A 13,538-nucleotide genomic window follows, 5' to 3' on the forward strand; every position below is an offset into this window, starting at 1 on the left:
ATGCTTCTGTTTTTTGGAAAGAACAAGAAAAAAAAAGATTGGGAATATTTTTTCTAGAAGATTCTTAGAATTATAGAATTGAAAGAAGCTTAGTGATTTTCTCCCTCTTCATGTAACAGATGAGTTCACAGAGGCCTATAGGGGTAAATGAGCTGGATACTTCTGTGAACCTCATAAAGTAAAGGCATCAGTAGCAGCAAGAATATTTCCAGTTTTGACCAGGAATTTCAGATGCTATTTGCTACTATCAAAACCAGAAGATCAGCATAATGAAGAAATCCAACTAGTAAAATGGGGGAATGCTTCCAGGAGACATGCTTTAGAATGACTTTGTATATACATAATGATGAAATATCCAGGTGGAAGAAATTTCAAGTGAAAAACTTGATTCTTGATCTTCTAGACCAGTAATGTCAAAATCAAATAGAAAGAGGGGCACTGGGAATTTCATTTTGAGTTAGAAAACTAGTCTCCTGGCTGTTTAACTTCTCTGTTCCAGACCATGCCTTCTTAACCCTTTTGATGTCATGGACCCCTTTCATCGTCTGATGAAATGTAGCTTCCCCTACCTATTGTTATCTGCATTCATAATGGAAGGTAATGCTAAATTTTAATGAGAGCTCAGTGAAACTACAGATGTATTTTCTTTTCCTATCCAAGATCAGAGATCCCTCCCACCTGGATCAGAGGTTGAGAACCCCTCTGTGATCTCCACATTTCTCTGGATGTTTGGTGTATGTGTTGTACATTCACCAATGCATGTCCCCTTTTTGTTCTTTGGGGTTCAGATGATTAATGTTGAGTTCATATCTGCTTAAACTAGAGGATAAGAGGTTATACCACACACATTGTTAAGCACGAGGGACTCAGCACTTCCTGATTATAAAGCATGATCAATTCTGTCATTGACAATTAGGGATTTTCAGGAGTCCAGGATGTACGTGCAGGAGCCTTTGAGCAGGATACCTGAGAGTCCCATTGGATCCAGCCTCTGAAATGAAAGACCACCTTTTTTTTTTTTCTTTGACACAAAAGTACCACTTGACTTGTTTTTAAGCTTTCTTGCAGACAACAAATCTCACAGGAAACACTGTTATGACCATTCATATCAGTGGTTAATGAGGCATTGTTTTTTTATGTCACTCAGTCATTTCCTAGGAAAACAATGGGAACCCAAAGAATGTTCTTTTCTTAAATTAAGGGAAGATTCCAAAGTGCCTTATTAATTTAACATATGCCAGCATTTATCCTTGCTATCACCATAGCAATATAGTTTGGGGCACATTTTATGCAAAATTTGAAAATTACTTAAAAGTTTGTGTGTCTGTAGACATATATGTGCATGCACACACATATGTATACATATAACACAGAATAAAAATTTTACACATGTATTTTCAATTGTGTGAATATAAATATTTATTTATGTATATATTTATGTCAATTGCATGAGAAATTGAATGACACAGGAGATGGAAGAACGGTTTTAGAATCTTGCCTCAGACACATCTTAGTCAGCCAACCATGGGCAAGTCACTTAACCACATAGCGCGAAGGTTGTGAGTTATAGAGGAGTTGCAGATCGAATTCCGTGCCAGGAGTTCAATATAGAGATGAAATCACAGGTACAGACCAAAGAACTCCTATTCACAAAAGTGTATATTCCCATAGATGCATAAACAGAAATTAATCTATACTTAAATCCCTTCATTTTAAGATATGTGATTCTTGCTTTTGGCTTAGACTCTATTGTTCTTGTTTTAAACAAATTCCAGTGACCCCGAATAGCCCCAGGATTAAATATAAACTCCTTTGTTTAGTTTTTAAATCTCTTTACAATTTGGTCCCCATTGGCCTTTCCAGCCTTATTAGACATCCCATCGCCACCTAAATTCTGCACTTCAGTCAAACTGACCTTCTCTCTACCATCTACTATCTGCCATCTCCCAGTCTTTGCACTGGTCATGCCTAGAATACACTCCCACATCATCTACACCTCAATGAATTCCATTCTTACTTCAAGACTCAGTTGAAGTATATAAATATATATATATATATATATATATATATATATATACATGTATATATATATATATATATATATATATATATATATATATAATCTGTCCTATCCCAATTAGAATATAAACTCATTGCAAGAAGGGATTCCTTTACCCTTTGTACTTGTATCCCAGCCTTTAGTATAGTGCCTAAGCATATAGCAGGTTTGCTGACTGATTAATTTGTAAATCAGCCAGCAGATAAGAAAACACTATCATCCCACCTATACCTTCCTACATATTAAAACAAAAACAAAACAACAAAAAGAAACAAAAACTGAGAAACACATAAGATCATCCATAAGAAGGTTAAACATTTAATACTAGTGTCTTCTCTCTCTTATTTATTCACTATTTAGCCTGAATATAAATTATTTGTACATATCTGTTTGCTTGCCTTTCCTATTAGATGGTAAGCTCCATGAGGGCAGGGATTATTTATTGCCTTTCTTTGTGTGGAGATTAAAATTAATAGGCAAAATACTAAATATTGTATTTATAAATATTTTATTAATAATAAACTAACAAAAGAGACTAACTAAAAGGTACTAACCAGCTCTCTCCCAGGAACCAAAATAAAGAGAGGGAGGCATTACAGCCAACTATAAAACAATAACGTGACCACGCAAATGTGGAGGTGCCGGAGAGATCAAAGGGAATTTTGGGAAAACTAAGGGATTTATGGGGGATGAAGTCCAATTTATACATTTGTATATCCCAATGTTTAACACAGTGCTTGGCACAGAGCAGGCTCTTAATATTGTGTATTGGCTGACTGATTAAGCCCAGCATGTAAATACACTCAGGAAACTAATATGATAATTTTCACTTCAAGGAGAACATTGTGAAATGTCACATCTCTGTGTTTGACGTCGCATTCAGGAGCAGCGAGGTGGCTTAGTGGATAGAGAGCCAGGCTTGAAGATGGGAGGTCTTGGATTCAAATCTGTCCTCAGCACTTCCTAGTAGTGTGACCTTGGGCAAGTCACTTAACTCCCATTGCCTAGCCCTTAGAGCTCTTCTGCCTTGGAACTAATACTTAATAACAACTCTAAGATTCTAAGGTAAGAGTTAAAAACAAAACCAAACAATGTATTCAGAGGCCAATGATTACTGGACCAGACACCATCTTCTCTAGGTTGAAGAGAAATTTAGAGGAAGCTATTTGATCAAAGGTAAGAGGACCACTCAGAACAGAACAAAACTTCCTTGGGGCAATGGCTCTTCTTTACCTGGAGAACCTCTCTTCCTAGAACCTATCTAAAGTGTATGGAACAGCAACAGACAGTGCATGGCATGGCCCACACTTCTTACTGACAAATAAATACTAATCAAAAGTCCATTTGGTCTTCTTTTTTCTGCTAAAAGATGACTGGAGGCCTTTCATTAAAAAAAAAAAATGCTATTGCTGCAATTTCCAAACTTCTGCTAGACCACTGTACTTGTTATTGAGTTCTTCTTTCATGATAAGGAATAGGATTTCATTAACATTCCAACATACACACACTGAAAAAAATGTATTTTGCTCTTCTGAGCTAGGACTGTCAATCACCCCCAATTGTGTGTTGGTTTAGGGAAGCAGAAGAGCAAATTACCGAGGGCTAGGTTGACATAGGCAACCCCATTTCAATTCTGTCTTAATCCAGATCAGTATTCAATATTCTCAAGGTAACAGTAGTTTGTCTTTTCTCACCCCCAGAGTGATTTGATGTCCTTTTATTTAGAGGGCTAGTTGGAATTCAGTGAGCCATAATAGACCATTTCACTTTAAGTGTATGTTAAGCTAATATTGACTTTTCCACTGTAAAACAAAATCTGTTATTTGTACTCAAAAGACTGAAAAAAGCAATAGGCATGGAAATGGAGGATTAATCATCCCAGCCTCTTCTTTCTGAGACCTTTGGGGAATTAGTCATTTTTATTTACCCAGCAAAGACGCAAGGTAGATTCTGTCACTATGGAAAAAGAATGGATCCTCCAGCAAATATCTTTTAGATGATTTGTCTATTGTTTTTCCTATAGGTCCAGATGTGACTCCTTGAGTTTGCTTTGGATCAAGGAGTCGTTGAGTTTGTAGCTGGGAATGAGCTAGAGGGGCCAGAATAGGTGGCAGGAGAATGAGCAAATTCTAGTCCTAGGGAATGGAAAAGGATCTGGAAGTAGAAAAGCAAAACGGGCTTTAGAAGGTGCCAAGGGGGAAACCCAAGTGGAGGAGAAATGGGAGGATACTGCTTCAACAAGAGCCCTGGGAGGTAGGTGGTACAAATATTACTTCTCCCATTTTGTAGATGGGGAAATTGAGCTCTGGAGAAGTTAAATAATTTGCCTACTTCTCACATAGCTCTTGGGTATCACCATATCCAATATTTCAGCAGGGGTCTTCCCAATCCACATCTATGCCACACTTATATAGGTGGACCCCAAAACCAAGGATATTTAAACAAATAATAATTGTCATTTATATGGCTATTGGGCAGTAGGAGGAGGTAAAGTGGATAGAGTGCTGAGCCCAGAGTCAGGAAGAACTGAATTCAAATTTGGCCTTAGTCACTTATTAGGTGTATGACTCATGGCAAGTCACTTAACCCTGTTTGCCTCAGTTTCCTCATCTGTAAAATAAGCTGGAGTTGGAAATGGCAAACCATTGCAGTATTTTTGCCAAGAAAAGCCTAAATGGTATTACAGAGTCAGACACTGCTGAGGTATTATTAGTCAGACACAGCAAGAGGTATTATTAGGGTCCCTCATTCTCAAAGGTCAGAAAGAGTTCTTAACTTCAAGTCTGGCCTCAGATACTAGCTGTGTGCCTGTGGACAATTCACCCTGTTTGCCTCAGTTTCCTCATTTGTAAAATGAGCTGGAGGAGAAAATGACAAACCACTCCAGTATTTTTGCCAAGAAAAGCCCAAATGGGATCACAAAGAGTCAGATGCTACTGAAAACAACTAAACAACAAGAACATATTAGAGAAAGTTGCAGAGATGCTGATCTGCTTTGGGACAGGGAGGATCCTTCTTCAAGAGTTCCTGATACTGATAAAATCACAGGTTCAGTCTCCATCCTTATCCATTTTTTTTTGGCAGAGGGGATAGAGTGATGTGCTTGGAATCAGGAAGACCAGGTTCAAATCCTGCCTCAGATGCTACTTCTGTGATTATGGATGTCACAACATTTCTGTATCTCAGAAAGGTGACTCATGAAGGGGTTAGATTGATGGCCAATGAGGCCCCTTCTAGCTCTCCACCTAGGATCCGTTTAAAGTCTGTGAAGCACTTTACATTGGCATTTAAGCCTGAGCCCTGTGAGGTAGACACTACAGGTATTATTAACCCCATTTTACAGCTAGAGAAACTGAGTAGTAAAAGGCCTTACTTGCCTATGATCATACAAGAAGGGAGTGCTGGAGGTGGGATTTGAACCTAGGTTTCTTTGACTACAAGTTCCATACTCTATCCATAATGCTAAATTATTTCTTCATTCATTAGTCTATTTTTTGGTTACTGTATAGGCCAGTGTGGAAGAAACCAGAAGTTATAATGTACCCCAAATTCTTTACACTCGGGAAACTTTCCTGAGCAAATATACCCATTATAGACCAAAAAATGAATTCCAAGCTCTTGAAAAACAGAAATATCTGTAGAAATAGCTTCCTTGTGGTGGAAACATTCCAGATCTACTGTGAGCAATATAGTTCATTTGGATCCAGAGCCTCTGAAAAGCAATTTCTTTTCAGTAGAGTAGCTAAATGTTTGTTGAATTGAAATGAATTGAATTGAATTGAATAAATAGATTTGCAGGGAGTTTATTTTGTCCTCTCTTCACTCTGACTGTTAATACAAGCACACCATAGTAACTTGATTATTCTCACATCCCACAGAGTGATTTGACTTTGTGTAGTTTGCATTTTTCCTTTTCATTTAAAGGCATAGAGCAGAATGTTGATACAGGCACTATCCTTTCCCAAGGTGAGTGATCATCTTGGGAAATGTGTATGTGGATCCTTTCCCTACCTGAATCCACTCTCTGTAGGAATCTTCTCCAGGAGTCCATCCATTCTCAGGGTAATTCAAGCGAGATCTTTCTGCGGACCAGTTGGTGCTATACTGAGAAGAAACTGTGATTTGGTCTGAATGAATTTCTCCTGATTCCATGCCTAGTGGTTCCATACACGTGAAATCTGAATGGGTAGAAAAAAATGGCAGAATCCATTAGAGATCTCTACGGAGTCCCTAGGTGACAAGGAACATGTTTAAAAAAAAATTTTTTTTTAAATCTGGTAAACTAAAATGTTTATTTTAAAGAATACTTAAAGTCCATAGAAACTTGAATTGAGACAGCAAGATTAGTAAAATAAGTAGGGCTTAGATTAGCACTATCACTTTGGTTTCCATGACGATCCTTTTAAAACCAATGAGAGAAAAAAATATTTTCAAACCAGTAAGGAAAACTCCTATATATGGAACTTAAGTTTGTAGAAATGTTCTTTCGTTTTTAGTAGTAAGTGAGGCACACTTTGATCTATTTTGGTAGCTAAGTTTTTATATAAATTCAATAGGAACTTTAAAAAGTAAAGGGCAAGTCAATTTTCATAAATGCAATCTTGTTTTTCCACCGACCTACATGAAAACATATGAGATGCTTTATGTTCACAGGTTTGCAATGGATAATTTCCTGGCCTTTTGCTTATAGATTTGGAGAAGAATGAGGGGAGGTTAGGTAAAGGAACTTAAAGCCAAACACTTAAATGCACCAAGAGTTACTATGGAAGGAACTTTGGCATTAATCATTTTTGTAAGGCAAAGATTCCTTCTGTAATACGAGTCATTTATCTATTTCGTAAATGTAATACTGCATCTGGTGCTCAACTCTCTTGCTATTTCACCTAGAAGGAACACAATCAAGAACTCAGAATTAAAAAAAAAGATTTTTGAATAACAAAAAGAAAGATTACAAAATGCATGTATGCACTATTCATGAGTTTTTTGCTCACCTGAGAATCCTGGAGGTCCCTACTCAAAGTCTGATTATTCTTACACACAGATCTAGCAAACCTGGCTGTACTATTTCTAAGGTCGTAGAAGATTAAAACTATGGGGGATGCTCCAGACAGGTGTCTTGACAAGAAGAGTGGAAACTCATAGAATGATATTTGAGAAGAGAATATAAAACCAAACATGATTCTATAAAAAGCAGCCCACGAATTCTAGAATAAAAGCACTAGTGAGATCATCACTGGAGGGGGAAAGAGACCTGCAGGTTTCAATAGGTCTTAAGAGAATCACTATAATACTGAGGAGTCTGATGCCTAGAACTGTGATTTCCTTAATATGGCGAAATACAGGATAAGGAAATTTGACCAATGTGGGTTAATACTTTCTCTGCCATCTATAGCTATAGAGAGTTGCCTAGAGCAGCGGTATCAAACAAAGGGTCTGCAGGCACTCCTGATGTTGCCAGAACCAGATTTAAACACAATTGGGAAATATTTAACAAAATCAATAAAAATGCAATAAAACACAGATAAAATCACAATTAAAAACTAATTCAATATGTGGTTATTGGGATCCTGAGATACAGATTAATGGCGCCAGTTTCTAGACGTCTGATACCTCTGGTCTAGAACCTGCCCAAGAGACTTGCTCATATTGTGTGTCTAACCAGAGTCAGAGAGTCAGGCTATATCAGAGGTGGGTTTAGATTCAGGTCTTCTTGTCTTCAAAGTACAATTCTCAATCTACAATGCCCTACTACCTCTATTGCATATGCAGATTCAAAACTGATTTTGTAGTTATTAAGAGAGGATTAAATTATATTTTATATCATCTGTTTAAGAAAGTGGGACTAGGAGGGTTACATTTCAGAAAAATTTCCATCTGAAATCGTCAAAGATGAAAAAAAATGTATTTAAAGATTTAACACTCAACCATCTAGAACTGAGAGGTCTATAAATTCACTCGCTGAATTTATGCAAAGTAAACGTAAAAATGTATACCAGTGGTTGGGAGAGAGTCAGGATGTTATTTAGTTTAAGCCTATGTCCCAAAATGCTTTTTACCAATTTTAGCAAATGATAATTTTGATAGTGTTGAAGTACTCTGGGTTTGGAGAGTTAATAAGCACAAAACCCCAAAAGAAAAACCTTTTGCTGTTATTGTTCAGTTATGTCTGACTCGTTAGGATCCCATTGGGGCTTTTCTTGGCAAAGATACCTCAGTTGTTTGCCATTTCCTCCTCTAGCTCATTTTACAGAAGAGGAAATTGAGGCAAACAGGATTAAGTGAATTTCCCAGGGTCACACAACTAATGTCTGAAGTAAATTTGAACTTCGAAAGATGCGTCTTCTTGACTCTATCCATTGTGCCACCTGACTGCCCTGGGCACCATTGTGGGGGAATATCTAATTTGATGACATCACAGTCATTAAAGTTTATTAAAGATAACACTGCCGGGAGGAAGCATGGCTTAGTAGATAGAGTGTTGGACCAGGAATCAGAAAGACCTAGGTTCAAAGCTCACCTCTGACACACTAGCTGTGTGGTCTTAATTAAGTCCCTTATCCACAAAATGGGCAGGATAGTAATGCTTCTACAACTTAAATCATGGGGTTTCTGTGAAGATCAAAGAAAAATGTAAAATATTTTGTCAACCTCAAAGTATTCTATGAAATGTTGACTATTTTTATGCATAGGGTCAGTCTTTAGAGTTTCACAGAAAAACAGTAATATACGAAACAAGTCCCTTTTAACAGAAAAACATAGAAGGAACTGCTGGGCCAAAGAGAGACTCAGTTCTGTTTGTTCTCTCACCTTTATTTCAAAATATAAAAGGAGCTAGAGTTCCTGTGTGTCTGTGGGACTGGTCATTAAGAAAAGGCTTACGTTGGAGAGCAGAGAGTCTCTCTGTTATCCAAAGGACCTTTTTATTCCATCCAAATGTATATTTATAGAGGGTTTCAAAAATAGGTTACAAAAGAAATCAAAACATACTTCTGGTTAGTTAGAGAAAAAGAAAATGTATATGGTACCTTCACTATTTTTCCTACTGAATTAAATCCTAGCCTGTATTCAGAGTGATTACAGCGTGGGTGGCTACAGTGAGTACACATGCATATTCATTCTTTCATTCCAGAATCAATGTTCATCCTTTTATGAACCACAGGCTATCATTCCTTCAAGGGCACGGGCCATCAGGGCTGACTAGAATTCACCGGTTCAAGGCGTTGCGTTGTCTTTTTCCAGTTTTTCTGTCTCATTTCCAGGTTCCACAATCATTTCTCTTTCCCTTTACCATTTTATTAGGAAAATTCACAAAGCCGTGTTCGTGTTCTCCTATTGATATTCAAAAACTTGATTTTTTTTCTTTTTTAAGGAGAAAAAGCAAATAACAACCCCCTTTATTTATATAACGTTTCTTTAATGTTTCATGTGGCAGCAGGTGTGTGGGAAGGCCTAACAGAGCATATTTTCCACTGGGCTTTAGAAGATGAATAAATACTGACCTTCTGAGACACTGCTCTGCAAGACACTGTAGTTCGCAGAGAATCCCTCTTTTGCTATTGCACTGTCAGTATAAAACGCTAGCGATAGAATGCCAGTTGAGGAACGAATGCGGCCGGGTGTTTTCTGTCCACAATAACGCCCGATATGAGGACCAACTAGAAAGAAAGGACAAAACAAAACAAAACAAAGAAGAGAATGTCAAAATGTCTTTTCTCCTGTAGCAGATGAGAGAAGAACAATTTGCAAAGATGAGTCCCAGCAGAACACACAAGTGTTTTTCTAACCCAAATCATGCCTTCCCTAGTTAATTGGTTTGTAGTAAAACATATTGGGCCAGGTTTGCAGGGAGGATTTAAAAGTGTGCTCCTAGGAGCGATGATGGGCAAAACTACATTCCCCGGTGAACAGGATTATTTTCAGAAGGAGAAATGAACTGTTTGGTTCAATTGCAAAGAATGAGACTTGGGCAGCCAAGTGGTACCTCAGCATTCATCTCAGTGCCCAAAGCTGGATGCACAACTTGCCATGGGAAGCATTGGGGAGATGCCTCAAGCTGTGCAATGATCATCAAACCCTCCTCCAATCTCATCCAATTATTCCCTCTGTCCTAACACAGGAAAACTGAGAAAGTGTCCATATCTTTAGACTCCCAAGCAGCTTCAAGAGATTTGTTCCAAGCATGGGCAGCCTCAGCTTCTCTCCTTGCTCTGGTCCTTAAGTGATCTTTTGTTTGGAAAAGCCTCAGTGTGTAAATTGTAATGCACCATTTACCCCTCAGTGGCCCATCTGGAGACAAGTTAATATTTGCAACTGTTTAACAACATAGTTGAGACTAGAGACATCCGTAATTGAAACTGAATAACAATTGGATATTCATGTTGAAAAGAATATTTTGTTTTCTCCAGGACTTTTTGAGAATGTTGCCTAAAACTACCTGCCCTATGTGTTTGTTTCAGGCAAATCAAATGATCAAGAAATAATAGAAAACATGATTTGATTGTATAGGCTGGGAGAAGGGGAAATATTGGGAGGTAGGGCAGAAACCAAGTGAAAAACTTATAGCAGTGGTCCAGGGAGAGTCAAATTGTTATTTAATCTAAGCCATCTTCACCTATGTCTTGAAATTCTTTTTACCAGTCTTGGCAAATGGTAACTTTGGCAATGCTGAAGTATTCTGGGCTTGGAAAGGTAATAATTTCTTTGGGCTGGCCAATAGTGGCATTAAAAATGACTTTCCTGTTTCCTTGTCAGAAGTTGGGCTTTTTTTTTTTAATCCTTACTTTCCATCTTACCATCAATACTGTGTATTGGTTCCAAGGCAGAAGAGTGGTAAGAGCTAAGCAATGGGGGTTAAGTGATTTTTCTAGTGTCACAGAGCTAGGAAGTATCTGAGAACAGATTTGAACCCAGGACTTCCCATCTCTAGACTTGGCTCTCAAGCCACTGAGCCACCTGGCTGGTTGATCATGTCAGGAATTCTTAACCTGAGGTCCATAGACCATGAAGGGCTTCATGGATTCATGTCAAGGGGTCCATAATTTGAATGGAAAATATTACATCTTAATTTCAATATAATTTGTTTTCTTTTTAATCCTAAGTTTTTATTTTTATGTATTTAAAAACATTCTCCTGAGAAGCAAGCCATAGGTTCAGCAGACCCCCAAACAGGGATTTCATGACACAAAAAGAGGTTAAGAACTCCTGCTACAGACTTCTGTTGTATAAATAATGGAAATAGACCAATTGATTTTGGCTTAGATGGAAAATCTTGCATCACCCTTTTTTTCTCCAGGAAGTCCACAGTTCCTTGTTGTATAATTCAGGGTTGTTGCTTTGCCTAGGGAAGCATAGAAAATAGGTATCCCTGGGGCAATGGATACTGTAGGTTATCAAGTCTTTTCTATAAACTGAGCAGGCAAGAAGTCCAAAGATATTAGTTAGATTGAACTCAAGGTACAAATGATGATACCATTTCTGATTGGCTGTCTCCATGGAGCTTGGCTACCAATACCTTTGTTTTTTCTGCTGTTGCAGAACACATTAGCAGAACTTTACTACTTAAACTGGGCCTATTCAGATATATTAGTTAGAAAAATGAAATGAAGAAAAATTGGGCTGAAATTGGCCAAATAATGCATTATATATATGGTGTGTGTGTGTGTGTGTGTGTGTGTGTGTGTGTGTGTGTGTGTGTGTTTGAAGCCACCTGTAAAACTAAGTGGTAATCTGACCAAATTAATTCTTCCCTTTTCCCCCATCCATTTTGTGATTATAACCTGATTAAATGGGAGGGTGAAAAATTAAGAAAAAATGTAATTTGCTTAAACAACTCAAAGGCAGTAAGTGCAGTGCAAACTCTGGAAGGGAGTGTTGCCTGGTTAGATTTCTTAGTAAAAAGGAGAAGTCATTTCAGAAGAGGCAAGTCTAGATGCCTTAGTGATACCCATTTTAGCCCATCCAAACCATCCCAACCCTCACCCTGGCCATAAGTCTTTGTGAACCCTACTACCAGTTATCTTTTATTCTGAATGATCCTATAGCTAACAAAACTATATGGGGGTAGGGGGGAGGGAAGAGAGCCAGACACAGAGTCAGGAAAGAGTTCGAATCTCAGTGTGTAAGCCTGAATAAGCCTTAGACTTTGGAAAGTCTGTATGGATGAGAGAGATAATAATAACTAGTCTACCTGCCTCATGTTTTTTTTTTTTTTTGTGAGGAAAATACTTTATAAATAAATTGGCAGTTTTTACTTGAGGTCTGCAGACTTGTTTTTAAAAAAATAGTTTGATAACTGAATTTTAAAATATTGGTTTCTTTTGAAATCCTATTTATCTTACGTATTTAAAAATGGTATTCTGAGAAGAGTTTTAAGTCCTTTTCCAGACTGCCAAAGGGCTCTTTGACATAAAAAAAGGGTAAAACACTTTTTATAAAACATAAAACAAACTCTACATAAGTCCCTTTCTCTTCTTTCTAAATAGTATATCTATTAAATTTTTAATTATTAAACTTTTTAATGTCCAAAAATTAATTTAAAAAAATTTTAACTTTTAATTTTTTACAATTTCAATTGAATTCAATAAGTATTAATTATAATCTATATATGCCAGATATATATGCATATATAATATATATATATATAAATATAATCTATAATATGCCAGACACTACACTATGCTGAGGGTACCAAGGGAAAAAAAAAGACAAAAAGAAATAGTCCCTGTCCTCAAGAAGCTTACTAGATCCAAATCTGTGACTTCGGAGAATCAGCATCTAAGAGCCTTAGAGAGGTGTCTGGGGTCACTAAGCATTCAATCAGCTTGCCCTAGGATCACATAGCTCACAAGAGACAGTTTTTGAAACCAGGACTTCTTGATGTTCAGACTGTCCCTCTATCCACTACTCTACTGTGACACTTGTGCCTTTATTAGGCAGATATATAAACAGATCATGCGTGAATCAAGACATTATCCTGTGATGTCATTGGTCCTCTTTGAAATGAAAGATGAGCAACCTATGAATGTGTCTTGTTCAGGTTTTAAACTAGATTATTTCTGAGAAAAGTGTCCAAAGAACTATTTATTAGTCATTATTTTGCCTAATTGATGAAATGGACAGCTTTCTTGTTTAGCCTTTTGTCCTTCATGGACTCTTTAATCTTTCCATTATTAAATGTATTATTCGTCTATTCGGGTAAATATCTATGGATGGTTCTACTCCTTCATTCAATGGCTTCTGCTCACCATTGTCACTGATTTTTACCAAGAATTACAAGTGACAAAGGGAAGCTGTGGCCTTTTTATTAGGGCAATTTAGTCCCATCCGTTCCCCCCCTTCCCCAACTCCCACTGTTACCCAGCTCCTTAGGGGAAAGGAACCTTTGAAATTGCAAACAGAAGAGAACTTTGTTTAATGCAGACTCATAATTTAGAGAGTCTCCATGACTCACTGGTTTATAATTTTTAAGACATGCTTGGTA

The 13,538-nt window shown here is 37.4% G+C and overlaps 1 protein-coding gene across 4 annotated transcripts in view; it reads right to left on the reverse strand.

The window, feature by feature from the left end:
- The window catches only part of NRP1 (neuropilin 1), a 197,076-nt gene that overhangs the window by 84,392 nt on the left and 99,146 nt on the right, over positions 1 to 13,538 (reverse strand). For all 4 annotated transcript variants that reach the window (XM_044678433.1, XM_044678435.1, XM_044678436.1 and 1 more), the window contains 2 exons: positions 9,559 to 9,714; positions 6,071 to 6,237 (listed from right to left, as the gene is read on the reverse strand). In XM_044678433.1, coding sequence (XP_044534368.1) covers positions 6,071 to 6,237; positions 9,559 to 9,714 — 323 coding nt within the window. The remainder of the gene's footprint in view (positions 1 to 6,070; positions 6,238 to 9,558; positions 9,715 to 13,538) is intronic.

The sequence above is a fragment of the Gracilinanus agilis genome, chromosome 5, assembly GCF_016433145.1.
Source record: "Gracilinanus agilis isolate LMUSP501 chromosome 5, AgileGrace, whole genome shotgun sequence".
Classification (NCBI taxonomy): Eukaryota; Metazoa; Chordata; class Mammalia; order Didelphimorphia; family Didelphidae; genus Gracilinanus; species Gracilinanus agilis.